This window comes from Micromys minutus (assembly GCF_963924665.1).
Source record: "Micromys minutus genome assembly, chromosome: 26".
NCBI lineage: Eukaryota > Metazoa > Chordata > Mammalia > Rodentia > Muridae > Micromys > Micromys minutus.
Window position 1 is genome coordinate 34,091,535 of NC_137961.1, and position 17,534 is coordinate 34,109,068.

Genomic DNA, 17,534 nt, shown 5'->3' on the forward strand with positions numbered 1-17,534 from the left:
TTGCATTGATGGCTTCCCATCAAAATGGCAATTAGAGCTGTTTTCAAAAGCTAGAAGACAGAAGGAAGAAGGTCGTGCTACTGGGATTTGTGCTGGTAACAAGCATGAAAACCCAGCCTTTGGTTCAGTTATGGACGGTGCATTGTAAAATTAATCCCAGGGTACTTTTTAAAGCAAAGAAGTCTTTGTAAAAATAATAGTACTTTGAATATTTCTTTTCTCATGGTTCCTATTGCAGTATTGTTTCCTTAAAGATGCAGCACAGTTCTGTATCTGAGTCCAGAGTGACCAGTGCGCTGTATTGCTCACACTCTGCCAAGAACAGTAGAGGGTGGATGGAATAACAGACTACATACGGTTTGGTGCATTTGTTAAATTATATCTCATGGTTAAATATTTAGTCTACTTTACATCTTTGCCAAATCTCAGCTTAGGAACTTGCATGTACTTTGTCAAAACAGAATTTCAAATACTTCGAAATGACTTGTTCCCTTTCAACACAAATCTCAGGTTGTAATTAGACTGTTTATATACACAAGCCCCATTTGAGCCTCCCTAATGAAATCAAAACTACAGTGTTAAGGTGCTTCATTAAAAGCTGCAGGGTCAAGAGATGCACTGAGTGGAAGCAATAGGTTTCAGCCTCCCAGATGTTCCTGACATTGTCATGCCAACCCAGAACAACTGTGGTTCTTAGTGATACTACCCCTGCCCCCGCCAGGTTCATGGCAGGGGGACCTGGGAGCTATGGTGGTCTTTTTTCCTTCTCTGTGACTCTAAAGGACACTGAGCCGGCCTTTCTGTCTTCCAGGGTTTGAACGGCATGTCTGTGGATGAGAAGCCTGACTCCCCCATGTATGTGTATGAGTCCACAGTCCACTGTGCCAACATCCTCCTGGGCCTCAATGACCAGCGGAAGAAGGACATTCTCTGTGACGTGACGCTGATTGTGGAGAGGAAGGAGTTCCGAGCCCACAGGGCTGTGCTGGCTGCATGCAGTGAATACTTCTGGCAAGCTCTGGTTGGACAAACAAAAGATGACTTGGTGGTCAGCTTGCCTGAGGAGGTACAGTGGCTGGGTGTGTTTGTGGGGTTGTGACAGGAGCTTGATTGACTTAAAATGCTGGCAGAGATGGAAGTTACACATGCAGTGTGCCACAGTGATGTCCATGTCACTGATGTTCACGTCACATCACCCGCATGTGGCTTGGAGCATCATCAGTTTCTATCTGACACACTTGAAGCCTCAGAGGCATGAATACAAAGTGAGTGTGCTTCTTTAAGGAAACTGAGCCTCACCTGGGGCCCAGGCCCTCAGAGTTTCTAGTTCAATTAAACTTCAGGTTTTGAATAGTTCAGCCTCAGTCTGATGCAGTCTTCTGTGTGGGATTTGAATCACTGATATTTCTTTTCTCTTTTAAATGGATCATTAGATTTCCCCTGAGAATAAAACAGCGAGAAAGAATTTACAGGCCCTTCCTTGCTTAGGAGAAAAACTAAGCAAGCAGCAATTCTCACCATTAATGCAGTGAGATTCTAAGAAATGTAAATTCGCTTTTCTCATCAGTATTGAAAATATCCCCTACTCAGGTTTCTTAACTGCTTTGGCGAGAACAGTCATTTTGGTACTTTGGGGACATGAATAGCAAGGCTTGTTCTGTGCAGAGATGACAGTCAGGTAGTTTGAGAGGCAGAGACCCAAAAGATGGGCTTCACAATGGCGAACCGTGAAACTGGTCATTGTGACTCTTCAGTCATTCTTCATCTCCGTATCTTTGGAAGACCAGGGTTAATGTGAGCATCCTTGAGATTTGTGTTCAGTGCAGAGTATCCTCTGCAGAACACAAGATAGGATACAACCGCAGAGCCCCCGGCAGCCATTTGCAAGCTGTGTACAGCACAGCCTGCAGGACCACAGCTCACGCCCATGTCCTTACGAGTGAGACCCAGGGTCACCTTTGCAGCTTCTTCACAGCAGTCTACGACAAATCAAAGACAAAAAAAAAAAAAAACAAAAAAAAAAAAGTAAGGAGTTAAAGATTGCAACAACCACTGAGCTTTAGAATCACAAGCCCAGATGCCTTCAGAGACACAGCAATAATATTAACGACTCAATAGTTATTCGTAAAGAGAAGGAAGCAGCTATACACCAAAACGCATGCAGATCAGATGAGAGAAACAGAACAGGGGCTGGAGAGGCAGCTCAGGAATAGAGCACTTGCCTGGCGTGTTCAGTCCCCAGCAATGAAAACAAGATGCATGGGGTGAGACTAGACAGTGTTTGTGACTGCCCCTGCACAGAGCCGTAGAATGGCCGACCGGTGAACCCCTGAGGTTTGAAACGTCTTCCCACAGGCACCCTTTCATAGTCACCTTCAGCTGCTCTGTTCCCATTTCCTACACAGCACTGTGAGAAGGAAAAGAATAAATCATTCCAAGATCAGGTAACCAAGGTCAAGTCAGGGAGCAGACTGTCGGAGCTGAACTGGAAGGTGGAGCGGTGGCTGAGGTGTGGTGTGGTCCTGAGCAGGGTGGGCATTTCCCATCTGCACTTAACGGAGGCCCAGCAGTCAGCAAACTTCTCCTGGGATTTGCATGGGTCTATGTATTACTAATTTCCAAAACTTAGATATTAAAGTGTACACATGAATGAAATCAAATTTTATGTAGTGAGTCTTTCCTCAGAATATAAGACCCTGAGCAAAGCCTGTTCTCAATTATAACAGATCTGGATCCTGGTCTACCTAATCTCTCTGAGCCTGAGTGTGTGTGTGTGTGTGTGTGTGTGTGTGTGTGTGTTTCTGGTGGTTTTTTTCCCCACACCGGGTTTCTTCTCTATGTAGCCCTGGGTGTCCTGGTCCAGGCATCTGCCTGCCTCTGCCTCTTAAGTGCTGAAATCCGTTCTTTAAAATTAAGAATCCCTAAAATTCTGAAGCCCTTAACCTATGTACCATAATACAATACCTGTCCAGTAAAAGTGTGAAGGAAACAGCATATAAATAAACGTTACAACGCCTGAAGCTTCTTCTCAAATCAACCCTGGACACAGATGCTTGTTTCTGTGCATTGCTCACGGGCACTCAGAGTAAGAAGGCACCGACTACAGTAAATGTCTACTTTAGTTTTTCAGTCTGGTTTCATCAATTGAGAGTGAGTTGGCTGTGTATTACTCTTGTTGCTTCCAGCCCTATAAGGTGACTGCTGGCCGTACAGTGTGTCTGTCATCTACACCCCCATGTTAACAGCTTACTGTCACTGGGAAAATACAACTACCAACCAACTTAACAAAGCCCTGACTCGTGATTGCCAGAAAATAAGAGCCCTTAGCAGTCTCCAGACTAAACACACACACACACACACACACACACATACACACACACACACACACACACACGGGTGGGGATGAGTAGTACTTCTGTTTCATGGTTGAACAGATCAGTTATCAGTGTGACTGTGCTTTGTGCTGAAAGCAGACACAGTGGCTGCTGTCCTGGGCATCTCAGATCAGGTCTCCCACCATCATTAGACTAAAGATAGAGCCACACACCGCTCATTAACTGTGGTCTCGGAAAGCACGTTGATGCTCACCGACCCACGGGGCGCCTCGGAGTCCTGAAGTCCAGTCCATGGTCTGGAGTACAGAGGATAGGAATGGGCTGTGTGTCCTAAGAAGGGGTGGGTACATCCCCCTTCCTCAGAAGTCTGCTGGAGTCCCTCAAGGAAAGGACATGAGTTTTCACCTGCTGGTTTCTCTCTTAATGCCACCACCTTTCTCTGTCTTGTTTTGTTTGTCCTTCGATGCTCCAGCAGCAGGGGACAGTTGTGGGTAGAATAGCCTCACAGGATAGCCTCACAGGTGACCGGACATTTTTCTCAAAGATTTATTTCTTATTATGCACATCTGCATGAGTTTCTATGGACCACATGCATGCTGGTACTCACACATACCAGAGGATGCGGGCTGTGAGTCTCCTCTTGTGGGTACTAAAAACTGAACCCAGGTCCTTTGGGAGAGTAGTTAGTGCTCCTTAACTGCTGAGCCATCTCTCTCCATAACTGTATGATTTTCGCTGTTGTAAATATTTTAGATTTATGCTAGTCTGTTAGCTCCTACCCTTCAAAAATTTGAGATAATTTTCTGTCATTTTTTTAAAGGTGGAGTGTATCTGGGCATAATAGCACACACCTTTAATTTTTACACATTTTAATTTCAGAAATCAAAGAAAACCAGATCTCCGTGAGTTCAAGGCTAAGACATGTAGGCCTAGTGAGACACTGTATCAAAATTTCCCTCTCAAAAAAGGGGGGAGGTCAGAATCTGACCCAAAAGGTCTATGGGGGGAAAGGTGCCTGTTGAGTCCTGTCCCCAAGGTATGGTGACGCTCATTCTTGATGGTGCCACCACAGAGGCCACAGCAAGATCATGATGCCTTCTCTTCAGGCACCTTTTATAGAACTATAGAAGTGTGGTTTAGATCCTCAGAGAAGCAGTAAGACAGCCATGGCTGTCTTTGGATGGCCCCTGTCATGTGTAAAAGTACTTCATGATAAAGCACAGGGGGTCTTCAGCCCTCAGCCTGCGTGAGCCTATAGAGGAAGAGGATGTTCTAGTGGGGCACAGTGAGAAAGGCGAAGCGCTCACCCACCCCTGAGCACAGAGCCAGACCCTCCAGCTCCCCAGGCACCAGCACTCACCTGGAAAACCATTAAGGTGAGCCAGGACAGAGCACAGTCCAGACCTCTGTGTCCTCTGGTGTGAAGGCTCAAGCAGCAACCTCCTTGGACCATTTCCTCAAACATTTATCCATTCATTAAACACACATTTATCCAAGTCCTAGTATGCACCAGAACGGACCATGCTAGGATCTGGGCAAATGTCACTTACAATCCAGTAGGGAAAAGAATTAATAAATATCAAATCTTCCTATGAGACGCAAGGAGAGTGAGGCAGAGGAGGGAGCCTTGGAACGTCCCGTCACAGGTATCGAGATTGTAAACAGGAAAGTCAAGAAAGGCCTGCGGCAGGGGTGACTCAGAGAGCAGGTAGCAGGAGGTGAAGCGTCAGCCATGTTGATACCTGGAGAGTGAGTGGGTGGGCGAGGGAGTGAGGCAGAGGAGTGACAGGGAAGGAAGGGTCCAGTGGCTGAAAGTCCCAGGTGCCAGACGCTACCAGAGGACGGGTGGATTGGAGCCACATTACATTCTGTCAGAGAGGTGATGGGCCCAGACTGTGACCATACTGAATGCTTGGCCTTTGCACGGGATAAAGAGAGAAACCACTGAAGAGTTTCACAGAAATTGTTCAGATGACAGTGTACATGAACATAGATCGAGGCCCAAGGGAGCCAGGTTAGGAGTAGACCCAGGTGTAGTTAGGGCAGCCTAAGGATCCTGGCGATGGCAGGGAGCGATGCCAGAGCTTCTGGTGCTGCTCTGACGGTGGTTGGCTGTAAGATAGGTGAGAAAGAAAGGAGAAACAGATAACTCCAAAGACAATAAAAGAATAGTGTCACCATTAGCCGGGATCAGTGGAGATGAGTGAGTTTGAGAGTCCTGGGTGTATGTGTGACGTTTGAGATGCCTGTTGACATCCAAGTAGAAGTGTTTAGTGCCAGGTTTTATGTGCCCATTAAATTCATGAGCAAAATCTAACCCAGAGTTAGGAATTGGAGCATCGGAGGACTGAAGGCCATTCAGCCTGCGATTTCACTGAGCACTTGGCAGGCAGATGCAGTAGAGGCTGAAGACAGACCCACCTGTGTTACACAGAAAAGAATGCCTCGTTTCAGCCGGCTGTAAGGCAGCTCTAATCAAAGCAAGCAGAGAACTGGCCCAGGAGCCGGAGAGAAATAGCTTATCTGTCAGATAGGTTAAGATTCCAGAATGCTTGCACACCAAGGCCAACAGTGCCCACATTTGCCACACCCACTTTCCCTTCCTGGACACACAAAGAAAAGCTATGCCCATAACCAAGCAGGCCATTCGGCTAAGTGTGGCCAGTTGCATGATGAAGGACCAACTTGTCACTTCTAATCTGAGACTGCTAAAAGTAGATTCGTGTCCTTTTTCCCATCAATGAAGCTGGCTCCAAGAACTTAGAGAAGCTGAAGCCAGAATCCCTGAGTCACTCACTGTTGGAGGACAACCGCTCAGATCACTATTTTTTACAATTTCATATGTATATAAAATATATTCTAATTATATTCAGCCTTTATGACCCTCTTCCTCATCCCTCTTCTCTTCCTTCTGAGCATAAGATGTTCCCCACTCCAGCCCAACAGCATTAACAGTCATTATCTCTGGGGCCTCATAAAACCTCCAGTCATGAGGGAACATTGGAGGGCCCACCCATGTGTCCTAACATGCTTCCGAATCCTCTAGTACCTATGTTCTTTCCACTTCCTCGTCTCCTGTGTCTCTTGAGCCCTGAGGGGTTGGTTTAGGTGTCCCAGAGAAAGCTACTCAGTCATTTGTCACTTGCAGTCAGGACTGTCACCAGATGCAAGCACCGTAATAGCAGTTGCCTTCTGCAAATAGGAGCCTCTCAGTTCCATCAAATCACATTCTGACACGGGTAAGAAATGGGCTTACTGTGCTGAGCCATTAAAATGGAGTGTTCTAGATAGGCAAGGTAGAGCGGACCTGTAGCCACTTGTAAAAATGAAGCAGAAAGCTCATTTGAGTCCTGCTAGGCCATCTCAAAGGGAAAGGAAGAAAGGACTCAACGTTTGAGTTGTAACGACAATAGAGCTAAACAATCCCAATATTCTAGCTAGTGGGAAATTTCCAGAAGAAAAAGACACCTTGATTGATTATGTAGGAAACAAAACGAAAGTCCCTGGGTACACAGGAGAGGATGGAATCAGCTGACCAAGGGGCAGACTCTGCAAAGTACAGCCTTCTCTGAGTGGCTATGCTGTGTGATCCATCTGTGAGTCTAACTCTGGGTTGCAGGTTTCTGGTCCTTGAGGTGTTCTAGGTTCATGCCGGAGTGAGAGAAAAGTAGTGTTGCTGAGCAGGAATTGAGGGGAGATGCTCGGGTTGGGGAGCCAGGGAAAGATCATGGAAATGGGAGACAGGTCTCCAGAAAATTCGCCAGCGTACGTCTGTGTCTCATTTTTGCCAGCACCCCTAGTTCTGAGACATGCTCACAGGAGACAGCAAAGGAGCCTAGAGGACAGTGGGTACACAGTAACCCAAAACACAGGCATAGTAGGCAATATTCAGAGAGATCACAACTCCTTGACAGTTCCAGGGTTTATAGTCCTGAAAAAATCATTTCATTTAATGACCTCAATTTCAATATGGGTGTGCAGAGAGTAGCAATGCTAGGTCCCAGCTTGACAGGCAGGTTGCCATTCAGATTAATGAAACATGATATGCTCAACTTCTTGGAAGGCTGGCGCTATAGAAACAGTAGGTGTTATTATTCCCATAAAAGGAAAGAGCAGCCCTCTCTGGTGAAATGGCTCTCAGCACAGAATCCTCATTAAAAGCTGTGGTGCAATTTTCCAAGTTGCATTAGTGAGACTTGGCAGTGGATGAAAAAGAGAGAGAGAGAGAGAGAGAGAGAGAGAGAGAGAGAGAGAGAGAGAGAGAGAGAGAGAGAAAGAAAAGCAAATAAATAAGAAGGCAAAACACTCCGGGCAATGAGCTACAGCAAGTGGGAAGTTTCCGAGTGTTAGAATCAAGTCGGTAATTCTGAGATGCCTGAAGTAAGGCAAAGGTGACTTCCAGCCCTGAATTGGAGCCTTGGTCTCAGTGGGGGTGAATGAAAGCAAAGGCATGGGCTGGCAGGGAGCTCAGGAGGCTGTGGGCTCTGGTGACAGCAGGAGGGAAGGACAGTGTGAACAGCCACCTCAACAGCTAATTTTAAATGAGACACATAAGCTGTTTCCAAACCTGTTGCTTTTTTTTTTTTTTTTTTTTTTTTTTTTAATCCTGAGGCCACTGCGCCCATTTAAAGAAACTTTCAGAAACATGTTTCTCTTTTGGCAGCAGCAGGACTGGAATATACCATAAAGCAAGGCCGGTAGAGAAACATGTTTAAGTGGCCTGATTTCAAAGGTATTTTTAAAGATTCCTTGCATTGTGCCTGTTTATCCTTGATACAAAGTGACCACAGTAATCAGCATTTGATACAAGTTTGTAACATGGTCACGGCCTCGAATCATAGTTCAAATTAAATTTTGTAAATCTGTGACTTAGTTCACTTGTAAACCTTTCTTTATATACGAACAAAATATCCCTTACATTTCTTTCTTTCTCCTATAATGGAGACTCTTTGCTGTTTCAATTAAAGTTAATAATAGCTTTTAAGACAAAGTTCAGAGCTATAAAGTTCCTCACTTGATCAGTAATCATAACTATTATTTTGTCATATTTAATCATAGGACCCAGGCCTCTAACAGAGTATTTAATTAAACTTTTAATTCATGATAAGAAGTTAAATAGCACTTGAGAGAGTTTCTGAAAAATCATTTCACTTCCCAACCAGATTACAAAAAAAAAAAAAAAAAAAAAAAAAAGTGTGATCAGGATACAGTGGCTGGCAGCCAGGGAATTGTAGGTCAGCATGAGCCGGCAATAAGCCACTCTCCAATTAGTGTGGCTTCGTGGCTGCCAACCAGTCACTCCTGAGTAGATGGTGAGTCACTCTAGATGCAATAGCTCTTCATTTGGTCCAGTGCTGCTCAGAATGGCTTTCTCCTCCCTATTACTCTCATTACCTGTCCTGCCTTGCCAATGAAGTGTGAGGCTAAAGACCGAATGGAAGAGGGGCTCAGATTATGTCTCCTGTTTCTTTTTGCCTCCTGAAAACTGAGGTTGTCGTTAAACTGGAAAAGCAGGCTGTGATTTCGGACGTGAGTCACAAAAACACAATTTCCACACCAAAAACACTCAAACGTCGGAGTCCTGGAGCCAGTTTTTGTTCTGTCCTTTCTTTGGAAGTTCTAACGTCTGGCTCGGGTTCGAGCAGATCAATAAAGTTACCTAATAATCTTAATGGATTCACATTCCGCTCAAAACTTGGAATGTCACCAGACTGCTGCAGGTTTCGGCTTTATTGTAAGGATGTTCGCAGCATGTCTGAGAGGTAAGCAGACAAACACAGAAAGCCTTTGGAAGGCATCCTTCTAATGGTATGCACACCTGGAATCTTGGAAGGACAGACATGCTGCAACCCAGGAAATTAATTCAGGAATTTTTTAAAAATAAAATGTATCGTATCCAAGCATGGAGTGATGTGTGGCTGTCAGTTTAAAAAAAAAAAAAAAAGTGATTTTGGTTCTCAGGAACCCAAGAGGAACATAGACTTAGGTACACTGATTGGTTAATGCCAACCATTTGAGTTATTTGTTTTAATGTGTAACCAAATCCTCAGGCTACATAGGCCACATAAAGGATTGGCTTGTTTTGTTTTGAAAGTTGGAGCAGTTATGTATTGGCACTCCTGGTTTCCTGTTACCCCAGAAGTGATCCCTTTGTCCCATTAACGTGGTACACACAGTAAAGCTCATCGCTTTGCTGAAAGTCTCTCTGACATAGGGCCACTTTCAAGCTATCCGGTGATACTGTGTGCTTTACTGAGACAGACCCACATGCACAGTCTGGGGAAGCCTGGGTGTGGAAAAGTTAATGCATTCAGCACCCTGGGTGGGTCAGAGCCAAGCCTCAGACATGAGCACATTTTTTGACTGACTGGCAGCAAAGAGAAAAACTAAGAGCTGTTCCCAACCTAGGCAAAACGCTGGCCCAAGAGTGAAGAGAAATGCTGGGCTGTGGCCAATGGAAGGTTCCCAAGTTTAGAGAAAATCTACAAAGGATGGGGGTCCGTCACAGGCCTCTACCTCATTAAGGTCACCAGCCTTTAATTCTGTTTTCTTTATAAAAGATGGTACTAAATATCACTGCTGTTTATGTTTCCTTCTTATTTCTAAGCCATCTTTTTGTTGCATTGGGTTTTTTTTGTTGTTGTTGTTGTTACAATTCTTTGTATACAAAGTCAGATGATAGATCATTCTTCCTGAAAGTCATAGAGATGGCGTCATGATGACATCATTCCTGGAAACAGCATCAGCAGCCAGAGCGAATGAAGCAGAGCAGATCGGTACACACAGTGGACACACTTGTGTGTCAGGCCATGCTGAGTGGCACATGCCAGAGTTGGTGTGTACGGGTCACTTCAGAGTGTTGAAATGCATGTGCTTAGCAGGCACATGGCCTGGGTTCAGTCCTCGATAGCACCCACGGGGGTGAGTGGTTCTCAAGAGCTCCTTCTGGTGTCTTATAAATTCTCCTTTATAGTTTTGCTCGTTTCTGAAAGAGCGTAGAGAAGGAAGAACATTGCTAAAATGGAAGGAAATGAGCTGCCAGCTGGCCTCAAGGGCCTCGCTGTGTAAAGTGGGATACCGTGTGACCACCGGAAGGGATGTAACATTTGTGCTGTCATTCCTTCTCGATGAGTTCTCTGGACTATACGAGGGTGGTCTTTGTGTCTCTTGCACCTGCAAGTGGACCTGCAGACTGAACCGTGCCTGACAATAGGATGACAGAAAGATGACAAGCAGACCCCACTAATATCTGGGATGAGGTAGAATCCCATCTTCAAAAAATGCACATGCTTGGACTCTTGTCTTTGTAATGTGTGTCCCCTTTATCTTCTTCAGTTGTCAGAGAGGAGGGGACATTTGAGTTTTTTTTTCCCTAATTTTAATGGAAATGCTTAGATTTCTCTGTTTAAGATGATGTCAGCGATGTACTTCCTGTGTATTACCTGTATTCTGTGAGAGATGTTCCCTGTCCCATATTCTTTCTGGGACTTTTGCCATGAAGGGGCGTTCAGTTTTGTCAAAGGCTTTCTCTGCATCTAATGAGATGGTCATATGGTTTCTGTCCTTCAGTCTGTTCATGAGCTGGATTATGTTAATTTATTTACATACTTGAACATCTCTGCATCTCTGGGATGAATACTACTTGATCACGATTGATCTTTTTGATGTGTTCTTGAACTCAGTTTGCAAGTATTTTTGAGAGTTTCTTCATCTGAGTTCATCAGAGATATTGACCTCTAGTTGTCTTCCTCCTCCTCCTTCTCCTCCTCTTCCTTCTTCTTCTTTTTGCCAAGTCTTGTCAGTTTGGGTATCAGGGGGATGATGACACTGTAAAAGGAATTTGGGATGTTCCTTCCTTTTCTGTCTTCTGGGACATTTCAAGGAGTATCTGAAGGTCTGGTAGAATTCTCCGCTGACTCCCTCTGGGCCTAGGATTGTATTACTTGGGAGATTCTTAATTACCTCAATTTCATCGAGCATTATGTATCTCTTTAAAGCAGTGGTTTTCAACCTTTCTAATGCTCTGGCCTTTTAATACAAGTTTCTTATGTTGTGGTACCTCAGCCATAAGGTTATTTTCATTGTTACTTCATAATTGCAATTTTCTACTGTTATAAACCATAATGTAAATGTCTGCGTTTTTTAATGTGTAGGGAACTCTTCTGAAAGGGCTATTCAGCCCCAAATGGGGCATAACCCACAGGTCAAGAACCTCTAATTTAGAGTAATTATTTCATCTTAGCTTAACGCTGGTAGGTTGTATGTATCTAGAAATTTATCTATTTCTTTCATTTCCCAGCTTGTTACAAGATAGATTTTTAAAGTATGTTTTTATGATTCTCTGAATTTATTCTGTGTCTATCATAATGTCTTCCTTTATAATCTCTTTTTTTTCCTTTGGTTTAGCCAAAAGTTTACCCATCTCATTAATCCTTCAAAGTACCAACTCTTTATTTCATTGATTTTTTTTTATTGTTTTCTTCATTTTTGTTTCATTAATTTTAACCATAATTGTGATTATCTCTTCCTACCCATTCTTTTTTAATGTTGGTTGTTCTTGTTTTTCTGGGGCCTTCAGGTGAATCATTAAGGTATTACTTTAAGATCTCTGAATATTTTTTCTATGTAGGCACATAGTGTCTAACCTTTTCTCTAATAACTGCTTTCATTGTGTCCTTTAAATTATAGGGTTTTAAAAAATTTCTTCTTGATTTTCTCCTTCATCCAATTTTGGTTCTATGTTATGTTGTTCAGCTTTGGATTTGTATTCTTTCTGATTTTCTTTTGTTACTGATAACTGGCTTTGATTTGTGGTGGTCAAATATAATATAGGATGTGATTTCAATCTTCTTGTGTTTGTTAAGGCTTACTTTGTATCCTAATATTTGGTCTACTTTGAAGAAAAGCCCATGTGCTGCTGAGCAAAACATGTATTTTGCATTGATTGGGTGGGATGTTCTGTGGAAATATGTTAGGCCCATTTGATATGACGCCATTGAACTTTAGAGTCTTACTTTTCTTCCAAATGACCTGTTTATTGATAAGGCTGTCTTATTGAAATCACCCACTATCACTATGTTGAGGTAGGCCAGTCTTCAGTTTTAAGTCTAATAATATTTCTTTTCTGAAATTGGGTGTTCCTGTGTTTGATACATATATGTTTAGGATTGCAGTATCCTTTTGGGTTTTTTCCTTTAATGAGTAGTCAATGTCCCTTTTTATCTCTTCTGACTGGTTTTGGTTTAAATTCAGTTTTGTCAGATATTAGAATGGCTACATGTGTTATCTTCTTGGCTTCATTTGCTTAGACTACCCTTTTTCACTCTTGTTATTCCCGGGTAGTGTCTAGTGTGGATCATGAAGTGTGTTTCTTAGAGACAACAACAACAACAACAACAACAACAACAACAACAAAAGAATCCAGTTTTCTTACCTGTTCTGTTAGCCTGTGTCTCTTTATTGGGTAGCTGAAGCCATTAATATTAAAAGTTATCTTTAAACAGTGTTAATTCTCAATGCAGACATGAAAAACATATACACACAAATAAATAAATTTTAAAATTCAAAACCATTATGGCAAATGATTAGTGAACACTAGTGTAATGCCGATTTGTAGTGTAGTACTAAGATGAGCCACAGTGCACATTCTCCCTCTCCTCTCCCTTCCTCTCTTCTTGACCCTTTGGTCACAAGGGAAAAGTCGGATCTGTACACTGATCTGGCTCTGACACCCCAGTGACCATCAGGATTGATTCAGCTGACCTGGCTGGCCAGACATTGTCCCCTTTTCTACTCACTGGCCCACATGTGTCCCTTGCAAAGCTGAATACTCATTCTAGGAGGACTCCCTTACCTGATAGAGGACCATTCTTCTGTCAAGGGTTTATGAATAGCTGTACTTCCTAAGAATCTCCGAAGAAGTTCCAAGGACATCGCTGTCTTCATGCTAAGTCTGGCATCAATTGACTGGTGCTTCAGATGGCATTATGTGCCTTGTGGTAGCATCATCCCCAGGATATAACTTGATCTCTTAACATCTTTAGATGTAATTTCCAATTGAAAGAAAATTGAGGATTAAAAGAAGAAACCCAACACCAGGAAAAAGCAACAAGTCAAATCTAGAGACATTCTACACAACAAACAGCCAGATTTCCCCCGGACATCAGTGGCCTGGGAATGGGTCTGGCCAGATCAAACAAAAAGTAAGGGCCTCAGACACTAGAAGCGGTAACTCCTGCTGTGGTAATGACTGGGTTAAACAATGCAGTGATAAAAAGACATGCGAGGGAACTGGAAGAAGCGGTGGGTTCCTTGAGGAGCAATTACTTGTTCGGTATGAGCTCAGACTGATTAGGAACTATGGATCTGAGGGTGTGCACGTGTACACAAGGGGGGGCTAACGTGTAAAGTGCTACGGTGGTAAAACGTTACATGGTGGGAAAACAGTGCCTGTGTTAGGGTGTTGACCTTACCATGCCCACTGTTTTATTTACATAGAAATAACACAGGCTTATTAGAGGGAAAAGGACAATCAGGTGAAGTACGAGGCACAGCACTAGAAACATAGATATGCAGTGTGGCCTCCTGTGTGTTTCCAAAGGTTCTCCTGTTCATGGATTTTGTTCCAAAGGTGTGTGCCGCCATCTTTCCTGGATTCTTCTTGCTGCTCTGGGCCCTCAAGATGCTTTAGATCTCAGCTGAATATGCTTGAGTTCACAGTCTTGGCAATTAAATGAAAACCAATCCAAGTGGCAAAGCTACATTTCTGACAGGCAAGTGTAAGAGGTGCTGTAGCTCAGCATGTAGACTTCCATCTAGGACACTGGAGGCCTTAGGCTTGATCCCTGATCACCTTCTAAAGGTGTCACCTGGCCTCTCCAGAAGTAGGGCTGGAACATCAGAAGTTCAAGGTCATGTTGGACCTCAGCCAGCTACAGGAGACCCTCTCTCAATACCACTCCCACAGCTGAAGAAGGCAGATCATCGTTCCTCCTTGGGCTGTGAGAGGGCTCAGCATCTGTGAGGTCACTTGACAGACAGAAGTGCTTGCTGCCAAGTCTGATGGCCTGAGTTCAGTCTCTGGGTGGAGTTTACCCAGGCGGTGAAGACAAACAACTCCTGCAAATGGTGTTCCAGTGTACTCACGTGAACAGAAATAAATGTGAAAACTAACTGAAATGTAAGACCCTGTTTTACCTCTGACTTTACCTGCAGCATTGAAACCTTTGCCCCCTTGTATGTCTGCTGAGCTCCTGCACTCTGTCTTTCTCACGCTCTCTCCCCCTCCCCTTCCTTCTCCCCTTCCCCCCCTTCTCTCCCTCTCTTCGCCTTTGTAAGTGGTGGGTGCTATTTTCAGAGGAGTTCAGGCTCTGACCCAGGGAAGGAAATCATGGCCTTAGAGCAAAAGGTTTTGTGACTGTGAAGAGGGCAGGGAGGTGTGTGGAGCATCCCACCCAACCGCCTCGCTGGTATGCCTGTCGGAGATTAAAGGAGAGTTCTTTGTGACTAATTTCAAACATGCATGAGTATCTATAAGTGGATGTGCTTTCAGATGTACCTCCACAGGTTCACTTCAGGCTCCAGATGTGTCCATAGTGTCTCCAGTAGCTGCTGCTTCGAGGATGTGTCTGTTTTTACAGTAATCATTTGAAAGATGGCATTTCAAAAAGGAAGTCATTCCCATCCTTAGCTGTGCTTTGTTGGAGAAAGACACCATAAAGATGCCATCAGGTTGTGGAAGCCTAGACCAAAGAGTCCTTGAGGTTTTCACCGCCTTCCTCCCTCTCTACCTGTGCCTGAATTCAGTCTGGGAGGGGGTTTTCTTCCATGTCTCCTTCCCTTTGCAAGAAACAAGGAACAGTAGTATGCATTTCCAATATAAAAAATGCATTCATGAATATAATTATGCATGCATGTATGCGTTACAAATGTGCACAGGCACCTTTTATTTTAAAAAAAACTGGTAGGAAAGGCACTGCGGAGAGTGATTGGGCACAGTGAGTGCTCTGTCACAGGAGGAACTGGCTGTACCATTGAATTTGCTGTTGACTTGAACATTTAAAAATATTCTACAAAGTAAAATCTTTGAAACATATTTTAACAGCTAGTAGTCAACAAACTTGAAATTTTAAAGCAAATAGAGAAATGAAGTCACTTCTATTTTTACCTTTTATTAATTAGCAACAGAGAAAGAAAATAGATTAGCTTTTTAAATTCCGAGCTATTGGCATATATCATCTGTGGACCATTCTTTAAGAAATACTAGAATAAACTTTTTAGAAGTATCATTGTAACAAAAAATTAGAGGGGGTTATCAAAACCACATGCAGTGTGTCATGTGACCTACACTGTGACAAGGACCTGAAGGTTTCCAGAGCAGGTAGAGGCTAAACTTCAGCTATGTGATAGTTTTAGCACTGCTTTTCTTTACATGATGTCTTGTTCTCAGATGCATGGTGAAGTTCTTGGAGGTAAAATGTCACAGTGTCAGAATTTTACTCTCAGATGGTTGGCGAGGAAGGGGGTGAGATTTATATGTGATCTTACATGTATAGATAGATATTTATAAAGAAAGGAGGGCATGAAACTTGGCAAAATTTAGCAACTTAGCATAAATCCATCTCCTTCCAGAATCCCAGATTCACCCCCAGATAAATATAGATGGCGGTACATCTCTTTCATCTTTTCTGTGAATCAGATTTCCAGTTTAAACAGAACAGGTTGGGAAAAACAAATAATGGATTTGGGTTGTGTTATTTGTTTGTTTTCTGTGAAGTGTCCTGTTCATTCAGGAAGTTTTCACTGAGCCAAGTCATCAATTAGCTCATGACTTGCCTCCGCTGCTTGAGAGGCTAAGACACAAAGGCCTCCTGAGCCTAGGAATTTGAGGTTAGCATAAGCACCAAATGAGATTCCCAACATAAAGAAGGTAGGGAGGCAGGGAGGGGAGGAGAAGAAAGGGATGGGAGGGAAAATGGAGGACGGGGAGGAAGAAACTGAAAGAGGGGGAAGAAAGGTTAATGGACAAGAGAGGAGGAGAGGGAAAGGATGGGGAGGGGAGGAGAGGAGAGGAGAAATGTCTGAGTGCCTATGCCATGCTCGGCCTCATTTTAAGGCAGAATATTTAGCCGTGGGGAAACACAGTCAACAGCCACTCTCATGGGTCTATATTTAGCATGTAAGACAAATAAGAAAATGTGATCATTTAAATCACAGTAAGGGCTAGAAGCAAAATAAAACAATGATATTGCAGAGAGTAATTGAGGGGAACGTGACATTATCTTGTGTATCTAAGGAAGGCAGCCTCTTCAACATGGGGCTGAGGACACTGGGCAGTCACATGTATAGAAGAATGGACCCAGATCCCTGTCTCTAGGTCTGTACCAAACAAAACAAAACAACAACCTGCAAATGGTCAAAGGCCATTTTACAGTACCTGAAACTCTGAGGGAAAAAACCAGGGAAGACCTTTCAAGATATAGGCACAGACAAGGGCTTCTTGTAAAAGGCTCTAGATACTCAGGAAACAAGCCCAACAGTGGATAAATGGGACCTCGTGAAACTGAAGGGGCTTCTGTGAAGCAAGGGGACCACCTGGCTGACTGACGGTAAACACCTAGAGTAGACAAGAACCCAGAAAACCACAAGAAGTTAGATGGCACCATCAATAAATGAGCTGGTGAAACAAAGTTCTCAAAAACTGAACTACAAATGGGTCCTAAACATGGGGGAAAAAAAGTTGAAGCTCACTAGCATTAGGAAAAAAAACATGTAAACTAAGCTAGGATTCCATGTCACCTACTCAAAATGACAGTCATTAAGTAAACAAATAGCAGGGACTCGTGAGCTCACTGAGGAAAGCACTTGCCAAATCACATTACTGTTCTGCTGCTGTGCAGACACATGATGAGCAAGGTGGCTTATCGAAGAGAAACATTTAACTGGGGGCTCGAATACGGTCTCAGAGGCCTAGTCTATGACCAGCATGACAGCGGGCAGGCAAGCATGCAGAGGTCGGGAATAGAGAAAGGGAAAAGAAGAGAGAGAGGAGGGAGAGCAGGGAGGGCATGGCATGGGCTTTTTGAAACCTCAAAGCCCACACTCAGTGACACAGGCCATGCCATCCAATTCATCTTAAACCAACTTGGACCAAACATTCAAACATATGAGCCTTGAGGAGGACGGGATGTCATTCAAACC

The 17,534-nt window shown here is 43.6% G+C and overlaps 1 protein-coding gene across 1 annotated transcript in view; it reads left to right on the forward strand.

Moving 5' to 3' along the window:
- Positions 1 to 823: 823 nt before the first annotated feature.
- The window catches only part of BACH2 (BTB domain and CNC homolog 2), a gene marked incomplete at both ends in the record, with an annotated part of 75,003 nt that continues 58,292 nt past the window's right edge, over positions 824 to 17,534 (forward strand). The window contains one exon of the mRNA XM_080938697.1: positions 824 to 1,066. Coding sequence (XP_080794823.1) covers positions 824 to 1,066 — 243 coding nt within the window. The remainder of the gene's footprint in view (positions 1,067 to 17,534) is intronic.